This window comes from Doryrhamphus excisus, linkage group LG14 (genome assembly GCF_037039965.1).
Source record: "Doryrhamphus excisus strain RoL-2023G ecotype Guam linkage group LG14, RoL_Dexc_Guam_v1.1, whole genome shotgun sequence".
NCBI lineage: Eukaryota > Metazoa > Chordata > Actinopteri > Syngnathiformes > Syngnathidae > Doryrhamphus > Doryrhamphus excisus.
The window spans coordinates 7417430-7439084 of NC_136370.1; the positions used below are offsets into that span (position 1 = coordinate 7417430).

Consider the following 21655-nt stretch of genomic DNA (forward strand, 5'->3'; position numbering starts at 1 on the left):
TCAACAAAACGCTATCAGCGTGTTTGGACAGCTTTTCTCTGCGGCGTTCCCCCATGCGATCCAAAAGCCTGCGCTGGCCAGTGACCATGATTCGGCGAAGAGAGGAGAGGAGGTAGGAGGGGTGGAATGGAGAAGGACAAACTTGAGCTTTCAGGAAGTCCATCCCCAAATGACTCACATGTGCTTCTCAAGGGGAGTCAGGGCAGTGGCAGCTGTCGTGCTAATAATAATCCCCACAGCTAAGTGAGGACCCGAGGGGGCCCCCGGCACCTTCTTGGGTTGACCCCCGGAGTCGGGTTACAACGGAGAGTGAGGATTAGGCCAGGTTGTGGATTAGAGGACGCTACGTATTTTACTCTAGAAAAGACCAATAGGTGTGCAGGATTTCCACGCACACTGTGGTTAAACATCCGGTTTGTAACTCGTGGAAGTCGCTCAGGAGGATTGGAAGCTTCTGGAAAACCATGCTAACTCGCACCAACACACATAGTTCCTCTTACATGGAGGTTTGCTATTTTTACCTCTGACAACATATATACAGTATGTTGGTTTGGTACAAGCATAACTCTGAACAGTTGGGAAGAGACTTTGGTTCGCAGCCAAGGACCAATGGATTGACTTTGGATATGGAGCACCATTATTTTGGCATCCACCAAGTCTGAAGGAAGATTGATTACATTTGGGGTTTTCACTTTTAATATGGTTCTAGGATTCTTCCATCCATCCATTTTCCTCCGCTTATCCGGGTCCGGGTCGCGGGGGCAGCAGTCTTAGTAGGGAAGCCCAGACTTCCCGGTCAACGGCCACCTCCTCCAGCTCCACCGGGAGGACACCAAGGCCTTCCCAGGCCAGCTGTGAGACATAGTCCCTCCAGCGTGTCCTAGGTCTGCCCCGGGGCCTTTTCCCGGCTGGGCATGCCCGGAACACCTCACCAGGGAGGCGTCCGGGAGGCATCCGGACTAGATGCCCGAGCCACCTCAACTGACTCCTCTCGATGTGAAGGAGAAGCGCAGACGTGGTCAGGGGGTTGAATGTGGGTGCCCTTCAACATTTGATTGGTGGATCAAACTTTGACTCGCCTGCGGTTGAGTTGAAGTGTATCAATGTCCCTCCTCACCTGCCCAATTTGGCTGAGCCACAGGCTTTGGTCTTTGGTCCACAGAGAGAACTGTGAGAACTCATAGTTCTAGAGTAGAACTCCACTGACATGTTGCTTCTTTTTTTTTTATAGTGAGCGTTCAATGTCACAGAAGCCATAATGTCCAGACATTGCCTCCAGTGTACTTCTACTTAAAGGGGCAGGCCATGTGATGGCTCAATTAGGTCACATCACAGGCGCTAATGGGCATTAAATGCTAAATTGTGTCCGTTTCGACCTCTTCTGGAAAGCCAGTGCCGCTCATTAGGTAAGGTGGCCGCCTGGAAAAGGGACATCGGAGGACGAGGTCTCCCGCATCAAGAGCATGAACATGCCTGCACGCACACGTGAATGTCAAACAGCACCTAACAGCATCACCAAGCCGTAATTGCTCATGCAAGTAACAGAGTGAAATGAGCAGCCAATGAGGTGAGTTTGCCTACCAGAGGCATCGGTGCATGATTGGTCCAAACCTGTAGACTGGAAAAAAAACATTTGACCTGATGCAAATGTTGCCTATTATTCCATACGTGTTGTCTAGCGGAAATGCACGCAAGTCCGATTAAAATACCGTGACCTCTTTTTTTTTTAGTCATAATGAGCAATTTATCATTTTTGGACTGCGGGTGGCCTATCATGCTCCAGGAAATAAACGCTTTCATATTCAGTGTGCATGATTTCTGCACTTAGTAGGCCTTAACATCATGCTCTACTTCCTAACAGCAGATAATATCTGTCTTCTCTCACTTGAAGGCTTTTTGTGTCATCAAACGACCCCAAGGACGTGGCATATTCTGATCAATTTTTTGAACAAAACTAAACAAAATTCGACCGAAATCCATTCACAAACAAAAAACAACTCAGTATCATCAAAGTCCAAAGCAGAACGCAAAACATCCAAATCATCTCCCCAACTTGTTTGGTCCCCAAACAAGAGAGATGCATTGAAATCCTTGCTTTTTAAGTGGCAAGTTTCCATAACAACCTGAAGGAAAAGCCTCCTTTCTCATGTACATGATCCTGCATCTCGGTAAAAGAGCCCACTTCGGTACAAGTCTTAAAATACGTCCAATGGCAATGGGGCTACAATAATGACCATATGGTGTCCCAAACGGCGGTTGAGTGGTTAGCGCGCAGACCTCACAGCTAGGAGGACCAGGGTTCGATTCCACCCTCGGCCATCTTTTCTCCGGGTACTCCGGTTTCCTCCCACATTCCAAAAACATGCTAGGTTAATTGGCCACTCCAAATTGTCCATAGGTATGAATGTGAGTGTGAATGGTTGTTTGTCTATATGTGGGTGTACCCCGCCTCTCGCCCGAAGACAGCTGGGATAGGCTCCAGCACCCCCGCAACCCTCGTGAGGAAAAACCGGTAGAAAATTAATCAATAAATGAATGGTGTCCCAAATGTATTCCCCTCGAGTTGCATTGCATTATATCCACCATGTTATGAAGGACAGCTTTAAAGAAAAAAAATCTTTGCTACACATCTTAAAATACTACCTGAAGTCCTGCTAACTATTGCTTAGTCCGTTACACATGTGGGAAAGGTAAGTTGGATTGTTTTTGTTTGGTTTCAGTGAATAACCAAACTTAGCATGCTGTAGCTCATAGCTATAGCTATGCTAGTATCGATAATGTTTGTGTCCCACTATCCCACTGGTTATTGTTGCAATGTTGCAAGTGATTTTTATTACTTTTATTACTTTGGACAAGCGCAGAGTTACAGTGTATATGTAAAAAGTGCAGAAAGGACACAGCCTTTTGGACAACAGGTTTTTGGAACACTGTTTGAGACAGGCATGGACAAACACAACCCATTAGCATTAAAGCTACAGACACACAAAACTGGGCTTACTAAAACACTTTAAAACTGTCTAAATTCCAAGGCTAGATTACTGGCAATGGCATAATCGCGTCATAATCATGTCACATTATCACCTGGTACTTCGGTACGAGGTACATTATTAAAAAACAAACAAACAAAAAACAACCTTACACTGTATTATGGAAAGCAGGAAGTGAACAAATGTAAGAGTTACTGATTGTAAAAGTACCAGATGGAGGGGTAGGATTTAATAAGCTTTGCTTCTTCCTACTCCTTTTGGACATGTGGAACTGTGAACTGATTATGGGATGCACTCAATTGTAATCTGATGCATGTTCAAATGAAATAAAACCATTACCATTACCATTACCATTACCATTACCATTACCATTACCATTACCATTACCATTACCATTACCATTACATTACCATTACCATGACGTAACTTCCTGTCCACACATCCGAAAGACATTTATCGAAACATACACAAGCACAACTTTTATTTGTGTATAAATGGCTCATTTTGTCTGTTTATGTCTGCTATATTGGATAATATGAGTGTAAAGGTGACTATAAGGGTGTTATTTCATGTTGACAGGGCTATAATAATGGTAGAAAAAAAATATTTAGAAAGTCATAAAAAGGTTTCCATGCTCTGAATAAGAAAATATTTTTATATGCAGAAATTCACTTATCACGGTTAGAACGGTCTGGAACTAATTAACCGATAACCGATGATAAACAAGGGATTATTGTATTACAAAGGTTAATGTCATTCTGACACCCTGTGTGAATGGATCCGCAACCCAATTTTGGGTCCGATTATTTCCGATGGAAAATAACTTTGTCAATGGCATTATTTGGAGCTATTGTGTTGGAGTTGTACTTAATAGCGCATAAACGTCAAGTAAATCCACAGGTGTGCGTGTGAGAAAAGCCTCTAAGAGGTTTCCACGGTGTGCATGAGTGCGGTGCCACTGAGAAACATATATCTCATGCATGTAGCCGGGCATAAAATAAATAGCAGCACTACACCAAAGTCCTCTAAGAGGACTCCAGGGCGTGGAGTCGAGAGGAAAGCTCAGGCAAAACTTGTGTTTATGAGTTTGTCTCGGAATGCCGAGGGCCGTCATTCCAGAGCATCTTTCCTTCCCTGCGTGTTTCGACAGGCTTCGTCTCCAGCGGTGACAGAATGAGTACAGTCAGAGCCGTGCGATTTCAGCCAAAGAAAGAAGAGCGTAGTAGAGCGGCACAGATCTATAACAGCGTGGACATGAATTAACATGAAGTCAAGGAATAGCCCCGTGAATTTAATCAGGTGTTTTTAATGGGTGCTTTGCACTGCTATAGATGTAAAGATAAGGCCTATGTGTGGTTATTGCATAGTTACAGGAAAATGACGTACATACATGCATAAACAAAAGTCTCAAAATGCAGCGTTTGTGCAAGGGCTTGAGTAGAAAAAATGCATTTATGAAAGTAGTCATTTCTAGTAGTAGAACACAAACATTTTTAGATTTTTAGATTTTTAGATTTTTAGATTTTTAGATTTTTAGATTTTTAGATTTTTAGATTTTTAGATTTTTAGATTTTTAGATTAAGAACATTTAACTTCAAAATTATATTTTGGTCCCAAGTGTATCAACTGGGTACTGTTTAGGTTAGAGTATTCAGTATTATCATCCATAAAAGCAGGGGTGTCCAAAGTGCGGCCCTGGGGCCATTTGCAGCCCTTGCACATAGCCCTTGCACTATTACAAATAGAAATGAACAAGAACACACACAAAAAAAACTTAAAAAAGTAATGGTAATAACTGTAATTGTACAGGAATAAAGTCAAAAGATGAAGACAAAACAATTTATGTAGTTATAATTATGATAAACATACAAAACAACAATTAATTTTTGGAAAATTAGGTTGCGGAAAAAGTAGTCGTGTTTAAAGAATAAAGGCAAAGGTTATGGGAATAAAGACATAATTAGAAGAAGTCATTTTACAAGAAGAAGGTTGAAATAGTTTTTAAATTAAGTTTTAAAAAATAAATGTAAAAATATAGGTGAGATAGGTGGAATGACATGGCTGCCATCACCCAAAATATGGAAACTAATTGGCCATAAGTCATTGAGCATTGATCTAATGGTTCTAAAACTTTACAGATATATGTGTTGCCAAATTTCATAGGGGGTGCACAAATGTCATTTACAGTTGTATGAAAAAAAACACCCCATGTAGTGATTTTCGTACCTTGTCAGCCAAGGGTTCCAAGCGTGCCAAACCAAATATCGTATTGGTGACTACTACTTGTCCGTTATTGGTTAAGCAGATCTACTGTGTCATTTGCGGCTAGAAATGACAAAAAATAATGACAAATGCTAATGTTACCTTACCCTGTTGCTGGGCGTTAGCTTTGGACCTGCAGGATTAAACTCCACAGTCTCAACTTTGCTGCATCTGCCCTCAACCTCCTGAAAAACATGAGTCTCCCAACAACATGAGACACTCCCTTGGGTTAAAAAACGACCGACGGCAATAACGACCGTGCTGATATGATGCAGTGGGAAAAGCTGTCAAGAATCAAAAAAGGGAGTGGGTGGATAATAACAAGCGAGGGTGAAATTCCCTCACCGCATTCAGCTAATCATACAGGACTCATAGGTGGGCACCATATATTTGATGTTGATGAAGGCGTCCTCTCCACCGTAGCGCTCCAACACCTCCAGAGTCTCCTGTATCAGGTCGCCCACGTTCTCTCGTTTCTGCTGGCTGTAGTCGATGCCATCTCCAGAATTGACTGTGGGACAAGAGACAAGTGACAGGGAGTCACATTCTGGGTTTTCACATATCTACATATTAGCGATGTCCTTACAGTCATCTGTCGTTTATACGTGAGTTTCTGCAAGTTATTTTCCCAAATACTTTTTTTTTTACAATTATTAAAGCCCTGTAGACATCAAATAATACACTTATTGTCACCTTTACACTCTTATTCTTTATTTACATCACTCTGTGCAATGCTATTCAGCACGCTACGGGACATAAGAGATAGCTGTTGCTCATAGCATATAGCAAGCTAAATGACCTAACTAGTTAGCCTCCTATTTATTTGTTTCTATTTATTTTATTCCAAACTTAAGAAAGGGTTTCAGACAGAGAAGAACAAAGTAAGAAACCAAAACTATTTCCACCACTTTACCACTTCCACACAGAATATTCATTCATTTATTTTCTATCGCTTTTTCCTCACGAGGGTCGCGGGGGGGGGGGTGCTGGAGCCTATCCCAGTTGTCTTCGGGCGAGAGGCGGGGTACACGCTGGACTGGTCGCCAGCCAATCACAGGGCACATATAGACAAACAACCATTCACACTCACATTCATACCTATGGACAATTTGGAGTGGCCAATTAACCTAGCATGTTTTTGGAATGTGGGAGGAAACCGGAGTACCCGGAGAAAACCCACACATGCACGGGGAGAACATGCAAACTCCACAAAGAGATGGCCGAGGGTGGAATTGAACCCTGGTCTCCTAGCTGTGAGGTCTGCGCGCTAACCACGAGACCGCCGTGCCGCCCAGCCTCCTATTTACTTGTTTCTATTTATTTTATTCTAAACTTAAGAAAGGGTTTCAGACAGAGAAGAACAAAGTAAGAAGTCAAAACCACTTCCACCACTTTACCACTTCCACACAGAATATCTACAGATCAATTCATTCAACATTTTGTGGCAGGAAGATGCGCCAACAAGACGTGATGTCAGTCACAATAATCCCTAACATGAGCAACTGTTGCAGCCTCAACTCCCATACCAACCTAAAAACTCAACTCCAAACCCCAAATTTCACTTCCTGTCCACCTCCTATTCAGCCCCCGTTGAACTGGAACACACATGTACTGAAAATCCAGTGTATCGTTGTTTACTATCCGCATCAACAAATGCTTGCGTTTTCAGTCTCCGACTCTGACATTGTTGTTATCCGTTCTGTCGTGTAATCCCCCCCCTTCCAAAAGTTCCCTGACAAACTGGATTCCATTTACTGCCCCTGCGTCAGCGGCAGTGGAAGTTGAGCGTAAAGTTTAATGAGGCAGCCTGCAGAGAGAGTAGCACACCTAGCGTAAAGGACACGCTAGTTAGAGGGCCGCTCAGCTGTTGCACAACACGGGCCTGGACGTAAACAAGAAGGGAGTTTGTTAAAGACCTGATTTTAACTCTGAAATAGGAAATATTAGGAACATGTGAGACAGGGTAGATCTCCACTCATGAAAGGACGTTTGAGGGAACGTGATACACTCCTGCTGGCCAATGACAACACGGCTGGAAGGCGCCACTCCCATGGGATGTATAACAGAGTTCTAGCACACTGGGGAACTTGTTATCAAAAAACATTCCTGAGGTATGCAGCACTTCCTCCTACGACACACACACATCCTGAATCACATGTTTTGTTAGGTGGTGCTTTTAAGGTCCCCGAAATATTTGTTGCTAAGCAAAACGTGTGCGGCACCTGACGTTTTGGCATTCATGTTTTTCAACCAATGTTGCTTAAATTTCACACACACTAAAGAGAAACAATGAAAACTTACAGTTGGTGTTTAGTAGCGCTAACGTTAGCTCAGCGCAGAAAACTGACTTGGTACTGTGCAGTAGTGATATACGATACCACTGATTTCATTTCTAATTCTGTTTAAAATTCAGCGGTTCGATACCGAGTGGAAATTTACCTCATGTGTCTGGTACATTGTCAAAAGCAGTGTATTTCAAACATAAATAATACAGGATATTGAACTGATTTATCACTTATTTATGAAATAAATGAATCATTTCCTAACGATTTCAGTAATTTATTTATTGACTTAAAACCCTGATGTATATATTGAGGTAGCGGGGAGAATTACAATATAGCCAAGCTAATATACCACAACAGAAAAAACAGAGGACAAACTCATATCAAATATATGAAAATGGTATTGAAAATAAATAAATAAATTAAATTAGTAAAACAATAAAACCATTACACAAATTATTAATTAGAAAGAACCACTGCAACAGGGGTCACCAAACCTTTTCCAGTATGCGCTATATACCGAAAAAAAAATTGTCTGTAAAAAAAATTCAAGAAACTACTGTATCTCAGCTTTTGTGATATAGATGAAAAACTCTGTTATTCGTATGAACTTAGCGCTTTGTTTTTTTTCTGTTTTTTTGGGGAGTTTTTTGCTTGAAAAAAATTTCCCTTTTTGTCGTTATTATACAACATTTTTTTGGTCATTTTTGACTTCGTTCTTGTGAAATTACAGCCGTTTTCCCCCATTCCTGTTGTTTTTTTTTAACTTTACAACTATTACAAATTTAATTCTAAATGTTATTTTGGAAATAATTTTGTAACATAATATTTTGACTTTATTCTTGTAACTTTATAACATTTTCATGACTGGTTCAAGACTCTTCATCCTTGTATTTAGCAAACATCAACTGCTTGTATTGTTTCTTGAATTGGCTCATCGTTGTGCATTGTTTGAGGTCCTTACTCAATCCATTCCATAGTTTGATTCCACATACTGAAATGCTATGGCTTTTTAACTTTAAGAATAGATTTTAGAGCATGAAGTAGCGATATTTCGGTATGGATTCCCACATCACTACTATGCAGTAGAAAGTGCTGTCAAAGGTACAGTGGATATTTTGTACAGCGCAATGAGCTGTATGAGAAATGTCAACTCAATCCAACATATGGGAATAAAATCCCGGGGTTCAATAACAGTGCCACCGCGTGGTGTATTTGTTGGAAAACTAATAACACAGGCAACACAGAAGGGGTGAACGTTTTGACAAATGTTCACCCTTTTGTGTTCCGCGGTTCAGCCGTAAGTAAAAGAGTTAGCTCACACAAACAAATTCATGCAGTCAGAACATTTTAGAGCTAATGTTCTTTTTGTCGTAGACTGAAAGTGATATTCCACCCAAGAGAGTAGAGATGAAAACCACCTGTTCGGTGAAAAATGAGCAGCTCCTAATTAGACTCGCTGAAAACGGAACATTAACTCTCCTCTTTTTTTCCATACTGCCTCTCAATCTTCATTTGAATCCTCACTGACAAATTTCACTTTTGCTGTTGTGCTCCTTGCTTAGGATTTCTGTTTTTTTACGTCATGCTAAATAAGCTTTCCCTTTTTTATAACCTCTTTGGCCTCCGTAACAAGCCTTCCCTCTCTGTTCTTCTTTTTTGGCAGGAGATGACACTCAAGAGCGTTTTGGAGAAACCATGCTGATGCATTCTTAAGGAATGGCTGCTGTTCAAATTTCCAACTAAATCAGACATTGGAGTTTTTGAACGTTCTGGTAGTTAGCATATCAGAAATAGCATAAAAAAACTCCACCCAGGCCTGAAAAGCAATAAAAGGAGAAAAAAAAAAAGACGTGGCAGGCAACGCGATCATAAAAGATGGCTGCATAGTTAGGGAGAGGAAAGTAAGGTATAGTACATTCTCATGGTCAAGTGCAAGAAGCTCTGGATGCTGCAGTATTATACTCCACAGTCTCTACTTTGCTGTAGCTGTTTACTTCCTCGCTGCCCTCAGCCTCCTTCTGAATAAAATGTGTCTGCTTACCAACAACATGCTGAGAAGTAAATATAGAGTCTTGTAGTTTTATCCTCCGCATTGCTCCAGTTTCTTACTGCCCTTATTCTCCATTTGGATAAAACTTGACTCCTTAAAGTCACCTATTGAGAGGTAAATACCAGAGGCCCTCACAGTTACATATATACTCCACCACAGTCTCACACAGCTTTTCTAAATTGTGTCTCCTTACAAACAACCACAATCAAGAAGTAAATGCAGGAGACTCCACAGTCTCCACTTTGCTGCACCAGTCCACAATCCATTGTCTTACTGGCCTTAAGCTTCTCTTGAATGTATTTTGTCCCATTTACAACAACAAATGCAGAAAATAAATATTGAAAACCCTTGTAGTATTATCACCCATAGTCTCGACTTCGCTGGAGTTCTCTGGTTTCTTATTGCCCTTAGTCTCATTTTGAATAAAATGTGTCTCCTTACAGCCACATGTTGAGAGGTAAATATAGAAGAGTCTTGCAGTTTTATCATCCACAGTCTTGACTACTGCATTGCTCCAGTTTCTTACTGCCCTTATTCTCCATTTGGATAAAACTTGACTCCTTAAAGTCACTTGTTGAGAGGTAAATACCAGAGGCCCTCACAGTTACATATATACTCCACCACAGTCTCACACGGCTTTTCTAAATTGTGTCTCCTTACAAACAACCACAACCAAGAAGAAAATGCAGGAGACTCCACAGTCTCCACTTTGCTGCACCAGTCCACAATCCATTGTCTTACTGGCCTTAAGCTTCTCTTGAATGTATTTTGTCCCATTTACAACAACAAATGCAGAAAATAAATATTGAAAACCCTTGTAGTATTATCACCCACAGTCTCGACTTCGCTGGAGTTCTCTGGTTTCTTATTGCCCTTAGTCTCATTTTGAATAAAATGTGTCTCCTTACAGCCACATGTAGAGAGGTAAATATAGAAGAGTCTTGTAGTTTTATCGTCCACAGTCTTGACTTTACTACATTGCTGCAGTTGCTTACTGCCCTTATTCTCCATTTGGATAAAACTTGACTCCTTAAAGTCACTTGTTAAGAGGTAAATACCAGCGGCCCTCACAGTTACATATATACTCCACCACAGTCTCACACAGCTTTTCTAAATTGTGTCTCCTTACAAACAACTACAATCAAGAAGTAAATGCAGGAGACTCCACAGTCTCCACTTTGCTGCACCAGTCCACAGTCCATTGTATTACTGGCCTTAAGCTTCTCTTGAATGTATTTTGTCCCATTTACAACAACAAATGCAGAAAATAAATATTGAAGACCCTTGTAGTATTATCACCCACAGTCTCGACTTCGCTGGAGTTCTCTGGTTTCTTATTGCCCTTAGTCTCATTTTGAATAAAATGTGTCTCCTTACAGCCACATGTTGAGAGGTAAATATAGAAGAGTCTTGCAGTTTTATCATCCACAGTCTTGACTTTACTGCATTGCTCCAGTTTCTTATCGCCCTTATTCTCCATTTGGATAAAACTTGACTCGTTAAAGTCACCTATTGAGAGGTAAATACCAGCGGCCCTCACAGTTACGTATATACTCCACCACAGTCTCACACAGCTTTCCTAAATTGTGTCTCCTTACAAACAACCACAACCAAGAAGTAAAATGCAGGAGACTCCACAGTCTCCACTTTGCTGCACCAGTCCACAGTCCATTATCTTACTGGCCTTCAGCTTCTCTTGAATGTATTTTGTCCCATTTACAACAACAAATGCAGAAAATAAATATTGAAAACCCTTGTTGTATTATCACCCATAGTCTCAACTTCGCTGGAGTTCTCTGGTTTCTTATTGCCCTTAGTCTCATTTTGAATAAAATGTGTCTCCTTACAGCCACATGTTGAGAGGTAAATATAGAAGAGTCTTGCAGTTTTATCATCCACAGTCTTGACTTTACTGCATTGCTCCAGTTTCTTACCGCCCTTATTCTCCATTTGGATAAAACTTGACTCCTTAAAGTCACCTATTGAGAGGTAAATACCAGCGGCCCTCACAGTTACATATATACTCCACCACAGTCTCACACAGCTTTCCTAAATTGTGTCTCCTTACAAACAACCACAACCAAGAAGTAAATACAGGAGACTCCACAGTCTCCACTTTGCTGCACCAGTCCACAGTCCATTGTATTACTGGCCTTAAGCTTCTTTTGAATGTATTTTGTCCCATTTACAACAACAAATGCAGAAAATAAATATTGAAAACTCTTGTAGTGTTATCACCCATAGTCTCTACTTTGCTGCAGTTCTCTGCTTTCTTATTGCCCTTCGTCTACTTTTGGACAAATTGTCTTCTTACAGCCACATGTTGAGAGGTAAATACTGGAGGCCCTCGCCGTTTTATACTCCAGCACAGCTGCCCTTAGTTTCCTAAAATGTGTCTCCTTACCAAGAACGGTAAACAAGAAGTAAATGCAGGAGACTCCACAGTCTCCACTTTGCAGCAACACTCCATTAGCCACGTATACATGGACCCAAATATTCCAATTCCATTCGGGTTATTTGCTCAAACGGAAAGAATCTAACCTTTGTATACACCTCATTCCGAAAGAAAAGCGCCAATCCAAATCCCGCTCAAATGGAAAGTTGTCAGACTGCCTTCTTCTTTGTGGTGCTTTTCTTCTTCTGTTGTTTATTGGCGGTTGGTTGAGACTCCACAGTCTCCATTTTGCTGCAACAGTCTTACTGGCCTTAGGTTTCTCTTGAATGCATTTTGTCCATTTCCAACAACAAATATGGGAAATAAATATCAGAAACCCTTGCGGTACTATCACCGGCAACCCACAATCTCAACTTTGCCGCAGTGCTCCATTTTCAAAGTCTGTGCTTAAATAAAATGTAGTGAATGAATCTCCTCACGAGTCATTTTCCTGAGTGTATGTTTGTTTCTTAGCTCAAGTTGTGTTTGTCGTCCTGCTCTAAGCCCACATCACGTGTTGTCCTTGTGTAGCAACACAGGTGACACACACACTGCACAGGATTTCAGAAGTTCAGCTTCCAGAGCTGATTGGCCGTCATGTTAGCCAAGCCACCATTGTTTCTAATCAACTTAGCCCCGACTGTGGAAGTTGTCGATGAAAGCAGCTTAGGGTGGAGGCCTCCAAATACAATAGCCCTTTGATGCTGAAGACACTCACGGACTGCTGAGAGCCCCGGCGCATTTTTCATAGGGGTTTGGTCTCAGAAAGGGGAATAGAGGAATGCAGATTGTGAGTCGACAGACTAGTTGGGAGTTCCAAGAATACTTTGTGCAGGAGGCGGGTTTGGCCGCACAGCCAAAGGAATGGAGAGGAGTTGTTTGTTATCACCGAGAAAACTCAGCATGTATGTATGAGCGGCACTGAAGCCACGATGATAATACTGTTTATCATGCAGCATGCATGACAACTGTACTACTCTAACATGTAAGCTTCGGTGTCCTTTTTCCTTCCTATACACGTCCATTACATTCAGATTTCTTTTCAGCAGCAGAATAAAATGCTTGTTCTTTTGTACAGCTTGGTCTTAAGGGTTGCATTATTTATTTGTATTTATTTATTTTATTATCGATGTAATACTTATTTATTTATTGTGTTTTGTAGTGAAACTTTTGTTCATAGTGGTGTAGTGACGTTATACTTCATTCATTCATTTTCTACCGCTTTTTCGCGGGGGTGCTGGAGCCTGTCCCAGCTGCCTTTGGGCACGAGGCGGAGTACACCCTGGACTGGTCGCCAGCCAATCACAGGGCACATATAGACAAACAACCATTCACACTCACATTCATACCTATGGACAACTTGGAGTCACCAATTAACCTAGCATGTTTTTGGAATGTGGGAGGAAACCGGAGTACCCGGAGAAAACCCACGCATGCACGGGGAGAACATGCAAACTCCACACGAGGGTGGAATTGAACCCTGGTCTCCTAGCTGTGAGGTCTGCTTGCTAACCACTAGACTGCCATGCCACCCGACGTTATACTTTTAAAATCTAAATTATTATTATTATTATTACAAGCATAAATTTTTACTTTTGATCATTCTGGTGGTAATAACAATAACAATAAAAAATAATTTATTACATAAAACATTTAATTAAATTATTAAATTAAGTATTTCTAAGAATAATAAGAATCACTATTACGAATTCCTGTCATTATTATTTGAACTATTATTTTATTTATTTATTAATGGGGACCCATTATGCTCATTTTTCAACACATTGTATTGAGTTGTGGTCTCCTATAGAGTAGCTACACACAATAACGCTCACAGAAAATTTTTGTTTTTTTATAGTTTTTATTGACTATTGTTATACGTATTATTATTACTATTAACAGTGTGTGTGAATGGTTGTTTGTCTATATGTGCCCTGTGATTGGCTGGCGACCAGTCCAGGGTGTACTCCGCCTTTCGCCCGAAGACAGCTGGGATAGGCTCCAGCATTCCTCGCAACCTACGGGAGGATAAGCGGTACAAAATGAATGAATTACTATTAATAATCATTTTTATTGAACACATATCAACAATCTCCTTTCACATAACAAAATATATTGTGGAAATATACAGTATGCAGTTTTCCATATTTAAATAATTGGGACTATTTCATGGTATATGACAGATGATAATTATGAAAACAATACATTGTGAATCCAATCCCATGTTGCCATATATTGTAACCAGTGTAGTCCTAGTCATTTATAAGGGTCATGCATTTCAATATTTTGCTCTGTTGACCTTTAATTTCCTGTTACTATCAGAAAAAACATTCAAATTCAAATTGGACGTGCCCTTCCCTTTAGGTATTTGGAGTATAGTGTTCCAAAATGTAATCATTTGGTAGGATTTGCTTTGAAAGGAGTCAGTGGACCTTATTTCCTTTTAATAACAGACCTCTTCGCTTACGTTTTAAAGCAAGGTATAGAGATATCTCGCTTTATGCCAAATACAGATTCAAATTACCGCACATAAATATTCCTTTTTTTCCAGACTGGGTTCCAGCCTAACAGATGTGAGCGCTGCCAGGAGTGGAACACTCGCACTTCCAGGGTGGGTGTGAGCAATCCAAAACCCAGCGGTAGTGGGCGGGAGCTGGATGAAGAAAACAGGAGTCCTGGGCAGGACTCTTCATTGTGTTGTAAGAATGATGAAATCCTAAGTTTGAAAAAGAGGTCAAGTATAGAGGAGGCATGAATACTTGTTGTTTGTTAGATATTGGCACGGGAAGGGGCATGTGTTCAACAGCAGGGATCTAATTAAATGGGCCTCACAGTTGGGGGGCGGGGCGCAGAACTCTCATAAGTGTGTGTGAGGAGTGTTGTTATGTGTGTGTTTGTATCTGAGCACAGGTGTGGGTCAAGGAATGGTATGGTGTGTATGCTCGCACAATATGTTATTAGAGCACACTGAATGTGGGCTTGAAGAAAACAGCAAACAGACTTTGATAAGGTCAGACTAGCATGTGTCTACAGTTAGTATTGTATTTATTTATCATTAAAACATTCATTCATTCATTCATTTTCTACCGCATTTTCTGCAGCCTATCCCAGCATATCCCTAACATTCCACTGTTCTCAAATATCTTAATTTTTATTTTTCTGCACAAAATAAAATGAAAAATAAATAAACAAATCAAGAATAAAGAAAATAAACGGCAAATAATAAAAACTTAAACTTTAAATATTGCTTCCACTTGACATTAATTGTAATACAGTGTTCCTTTGCGACAGCGCGGTTCACCTTTGACTGACTTGCAGCTTTGTGGATTTTTTTTTTGTGCAATTTTAAAGTGCAATTTGCATTTTTGTGCGTGTGTGTGTGTTTTGTATTTTACTGTGTATGAACCTGTATTGTGTTCTGTGTCCTTGTGGTGTGTTAGAGTGATCTGTCAGTGCTCTGGAGCTCGGGTCTGGGTGAGATTGGGCCGCATCAGGTTTTCCAAAAAAAAAAAATGCATTTATTAAAAACAAAAAAAAAATTAAAACTTCGCTTTGGTTCCAATTTTCTACAAGAAAAGCTCTGATAAAACATTCCACTGTTCTCAAATATCTTACTTTTTATTTTTCTACACAAAATAAGATGAAAAACAAATGAACAAATCAAGAATAAAGACAATCAATCAATCAGTAATAAATAAATATAATAATAATAATGATGAAACGGGAAATAATAAAAACTTACGAAACCACATATAGTTAATGGGTAGACAAATTATTGTTTTCAGATTAAAATGAACAAAGCATTATTAGAGCCCTGTAGACATGACAAAACACGACTATAGTCACATTTATACTCTTTTTATTTACAACATATTGCGCAACTGCAGGGTCTTGAGACACATGCTAACTCGCAAACTAGAGAGCTAGCGACCTAAACGGTAGCCTTCAAGTTATTTCCTTTAAACTTAAATAGCCAAAAATTTACCACTTCCACACGGATAGGGAGGATAACTATTAACAGTTATTTAACCTTTAACATGAACATTAATCAAACGTAATAATTTTTTCTGGGTACATGATACCATACAGCATCCATATCAAACTTGCACGGGCCACACTAAAATTAAACTTTCATATCAAGGCGGGGGTCTCAAACTAGTGTCCAGGGTGTGTGTTTGAGACCCCTGTTCTCGGTGGTAAAAGTGCACCTTTCCCGAGGAGAGTTGTAAAACCACTCAAGCTCCCAACACACACACATACACTGTGGGCCTCAGATGTCTTTCCTTCTTCTTAGACCGCTGTTTCCCTGATCTGCAACCCCCCCCACAACAAGCATCGGGTCTAATTGAGTGAAAGAAGCTCTCCCAAGCATTTTTCTTGAAAAGGTGGGAAGTCAAGTTGAATTGTGCCACACTTTCCCTTACACACACACACACACACACACACACCTCTGTATGAAAATGCATGTGAGTGGAGAAGTCAAACAAAAGGCTTTAGGGCCATTTCATTGATCCCACAACCCCGCCGCCAGCCATCATGTGACTCTTACTCAGGTCTACCCCTCCGCCGTAGGTCACTGCTCTCATTTTCCACGCTCCACCCCGAACCCTGACTTCAACCAAACTTGTATGTCCAGCTGAAATGCGTCAAGGTCAGAGAGATGTGTAGACAAGACAAAAGACGTAAAAACCCGCAGAGGATTTTGTGAACTGCTCTAGAGCCGAGAGCTGTTAGATTCCCATCGATCCGGCTCCCACCAGCTCCCTCGTCAACATGTCTACATTGCTACACGGGAACTGAATTCCAATTTGGCATTTCTGCCAAAACCTTTGGGGCTCAGGATTGTTTTAGAATTCCCATGATGTAGCCAGGCAGGGAGGATGGAATGTACCATCTCCTCATTCCTTTCAATTACCACGTTACCATCTTGCATTATTGCATCTCAGATGATGTCTCCATGCTGCAGCTGCGTTTTTAATGTTTGAAGTATCGCTGTGAAAATAATCCCACAAATGCCTCCACATGTCCTGTCCAACCGGAGGCTGACAGATGCTAGCTTGGTTAGCTTTTGGTACTGCTCTGAAAGATACGTGATTACAACATTGGTTCTGTTGCTGTTTTTATTATATATGTAACGTATGACCATAATATATAAAAATAAATGACCATATGGTCAAGGAGAGCCTACATTTGAGCTTTCATTTCCACTTTCTCATGCATTCCAAATCATTATTAAATTTCATTCATTCATTCATTTTCTACCGCTTTTTCCTCGCGAGGGTCGCGGGGGTGCTGGAGCCTATGCCAGCTGTCTTTGGGCGAGAGGCGGAGTACACCCTGGACTGGTTGCCAGCCAATCACAGGGCAGATATAGACAAACAACCATTCACACTCACATTCATACCTATGGACAATTTGGAGTGGCCAGTTACGTAACCTAGCATGTTTTTGGAATGTGGGAGGAAACCGGAGTACCCGGAGAAAACCCACGCATGCACGGGGAGAACATGCAAACTCCACACAGAGATGGCCGAGGGTGGAATTGAACCCTGGTCTCCTAGCTGTGAGGTCTGCGCGCTAACCATTATTAAAATTTAAAAAGGTTAATTTTTCATATACAGTATAATGAGTTTCACATTTGGGAACTAGCCTCTCTCCAATTATTGCCTGCTTCCATACCCCCCCCCACACCCAGGCCTCTATGCGATGTGATTATTGCTTTGACTTTATGTTGCTGTATATCTTTATTCTACAACCATATCAAAGTGAAGAGATTGGACACACATACACACACAGAGGAGCTTGCCATCCCCACTGTCTGTGGACGTCCCTCCCCCGGCCGGTAGAGAGTGTCAGAGCTGTCAGGTGTGAGTCAATGCCGTCAGATGCGATCTCATTACACCAGCGTACCTTAAGGTTAGCAGTGGGCTGCAGGCTCGACACAAAATTGATCCATGCAACCGCACTGGGGAGGGAGTGACGTGGCACTATGTACCATGCGCATACACCCCTCCCTCACTTAGAAATGCAAAAAGGTTTATGGCAGCAAATAAGTGCTAATTAACATAATAACATTTAGCTTCTTTAGTTAACTTTTAGGAAATATACCTTTAGGGTTACTATGGAGCAGGTTGGAGCCCAACCTATATGAACCACCTGCTCAGCAATTTACGTATCCATGTTGAGTACAATGAACTTCTATACAGCAAAATACAATATAATACAGTAAAATAATAAATGGACAAGTGTACATCACATTATGTAGGACTACAGTACCACTCTCAATAAATATGAGGCATCAGCAATACTGTCTACTCTATATTACTGTTGTTGATGTTATGCTTGCTCAGCTATTAGCTAACTGTCATTAGCAAACTGTAGCTAGCTAATGTTAGCTACAGTAGAGGCAATGAGCGCTAAATACTTGACTACAAATGACTACAAATCATTGAAATTACAAAGACAAAACCACAAATTTCCTAGTAATATGTAACAGGAGTATAAATAGCAACAAAAACATAAAGATACGTCATGTACTACTCATGAAGCGCTGCACACAAAAGGGTGAAAAATTGTCAAAACATGCACTAATAATGTGCTATCTGTGCTGTTATTTTTCCTCACAAATACAACAGAACCTCGGTTAGCATCCACACTGGTTGGCAACAGACATTTCTACCAAAATTATGCCTTGGGTTACATTTAGCGTACATATGATGCACGTTTTGTCGCGTTATTAATAAACTGCGTGTATCTAGCTTTGTTCTTACTCTATATTTATTACCAAACAGCCTTAGCTTCTCATAAACAAGCTAGCTTGCTACAGTCAGATATGACCTCCGTGCAGGTTTGTGTGGACGAATCAAGTCATTTTCGAGATTGGTTGAAAAACATGGCCGCCGTCAACGACAACATCAGGAAGGGCTCAGCTATTGGAGGTCACTGGCGACTTGTCTCATGATTATACAGCTTTAAAGATATCTATATGACATGTCCGGTATGCTAGCATGTCTTCCAAAGCGTTTTGAGTAAATCAAACCTTATTTCATACATTTTCAAAATGGACAAAATGTTCAATATTCATGCTTGGTCAAGATGGAGGAAATGAAAGTAAACACTAGCATGCATATTTTTCCTGCCTTTATAGCAGCAGGGGCAAGTGGTGAAATAAATTACCATTCATAGCAAACAGCTTGTCTGCTGCTTCTTTTGACCTGGTAGCAGGTGTCCACACATGGCACAGCTGATACCATGGCAAAGGCTAACCTCTCGTTTTCACATACTAATGGACTTTTAGTCGCATGCAGAATTTGCTGCAGTCTATGGAGGATACTTACTTTCACTTATTGGTGGGCAGATCCTGTGTCATAAGAATGTGTTCAGAAAAAAAACGTTTGGTGATTGAATTGAATTAATTGAAATGAATTAATCATATGTTAATCATTCATTCATTAATTTTCTACCGCTTTTTCCTCACACGGATCGCAGGGGGTGCTGGAGCCTATCCCAGCTGTTTTCGGGCGAGAGGCGGGGTACACCCTGGACTGGTCGCCAGCCAATCACAGGGCACATATAGACAAACAACCATTCACACTCACATTCAAACCTATGGACAATTTGGAGTCACCAATTAACCTAGCATGTTTTTGGAATGTGGGAAGAAACCGGAGTACCCGGAGAAAACCCACTCATGCACGGGGAGAACATGTCAACTCCACACAGAGATGACCGAGGGTGGAATTGAACCCTGGTCTCCTCGCTGTGAGGTCTGCACGCTAACCACTCGGCCGCCTATGTTAATCATCAATTAATAAATTAAAAACACATCCACCCAGTTTTGTCATCTGGGCAAAAAAAAAGTACAGTACAGTATCAAGCCTTCAACACTCACTGAGACATTTGGTCGACAAAGTAAATACAAATGCAACAGTGCACAATTGTGTGCACTCAAGGATCGAACCCACAACATTCAGGGTGGGAGACAACGACTCTACCACGTGAGCCATGCTGCCCACTGCATTATGTAAACTTAAATCTCATTGACCCAATAGCGTCTCTTGAGTTGTGACACCCTTATTGTTTTGCACCCAATGTCCTGTTTCAATAAAAGCCATAAAACTTCACCCATTTGGGTGTTAAAAATGCCTTCTTTTGTATTGTTTGGCATTCATTGTCCAGAAAAATATCTGCATGTGACAATACATGTTTACCACTATTGGAGGAATTAAGGTAATTAACACATTTGCTAGAAAAGACCTATTTATATGGTCTCTTCCAAAGACGTATTTATATTTTTAGAGGCACAAAGAGGTGATGATGCAACTGCACAATAAAAGAGCGTATGTTGGGTGCAGTTTAAAGCCAGGAAAATGTCGACACGGTGGAAGAAGTTTATTTTATAAGAACCCGGCCGCATCTTTTCCATTGAAATCCATAGTCTGCAACAAGCAGAAAGTGCAAAGGCATTACACCGTGTTGTGCGAAGGAGGTTATGCATTAGAGGGAAACACTGTGTGCACACACACAGTTCAGTTGCAAATGTGAAATGTTGTATTTGTTAAAAAAAAGTCAAACAACCATTTCTTGTGTTGTTTAAATATACAGTATATGGCTACATTTGTGTCAAAGTGAAAGTTATGCTTGAAATTAATCTTTTCTTTATTTCCCCTTCTTTTTGTTGAGAACTGCTATTTTGCTGAAACCTACCTACGTTCTACATGAAACTCACCATGGAAAGTGGAAACAGGAATGCGCCCAACAAGGAAAATACCGTATTTTTCGGACTATAAGTCGCACTTTTTTTCATTGGTTGGCTGTTCCTGCGACTTATACTCCAGAGCGACTTATAAGTGAAAATACTGTTTATGTTACATAAACACTGGACACCTTTTCTGTTCATGTTTATTTTTGGTGTAGCTGAATAACCATTGTGTTAGTATATCTTATCTATTCAGCCTGTTCTCTATTCTTTTATTGTTAGAACTTTACTTCCAAGAGGACGTAATGTCTGTTTTGGTCAAGTAGTTTATAAAATAAATTACCTGCAAAAAAAGTGACTTATACTCCAGTGCGATTTATGTATGTTTTTTTCTACTTAATTATGCATTTTTGCCATTGTGCGACTTATACTCCGGAGTGACTTATAGTCCAGAATATACGGTAATTCCAAGTAAAAGGGAAAGCGTTATGGGTGCATCAAGCACCCAGATAACAAGAATCCAACCAAATGGCATGGGATATTTTTTGGAAGTAACTGTCAAATAATGTCCATTTTCTACTAACCACAATATTTTTTTTCTGCATTATCCTCCAAAATTCTATAGAAAGATATAGTAAAAGGCATCAGAATGGGAGGAAGGGTGAGAGAGGTCTTCGTATGAAGAAATGTATGAAACAGACTGCTGAAGGCGGAATGACCCCCCGACAGTAGAAGACATGGAATGGAGGAATCGTAATGGCAGCCATGTATGTCTACCCAGACAATCACGCTGCTTTTCACGGAAGAATCGAGTGAGGAAGACCAACAGATCAAAAGATGAAGGAATAGAGAAGGTCAAGGAAAACGTATCCAGGATCATTTGAAGTGACACACACACACACGCACACACACACGTTTAAATGAAAGTGGAGGGCTCAT

General features: G+C 40.7%; 1 protein-coding gene across 2 annotated transcripts in view; it reads right to left on the reverse strand.

Annotated features, from left to right (window-relative positions):
• Positions 1-4186: 4186 nt before the first annotated feature.
• Positions 4187-21655, reverse strand: part of pacrg (PARK2 co-regulated) — a 195237-nt gene continuing 177768 nt past the window's right edge. Inside the window, exons 5-6 of one of the 2 annotated variants that reach the window (XR_013629774.1) lie at positions 5357-5760; positions 4209-4225 (exon numbers count right to left, since the gene is read on the reverse strand). Coding sequence is in view for 1 of the 2 variants with exons in the window: in XM_058090713.2 (XP_057946696.2) it covers positions 5600-5760 (161 nt within the window). In the remaining variant the exon portion in view is untranslated. Of the gene's footprint in view, positions 5761-21655 lie in introns of both variants that reach the window. The other variant, XM_058090713.2, reaches the window with a different exon arrangement.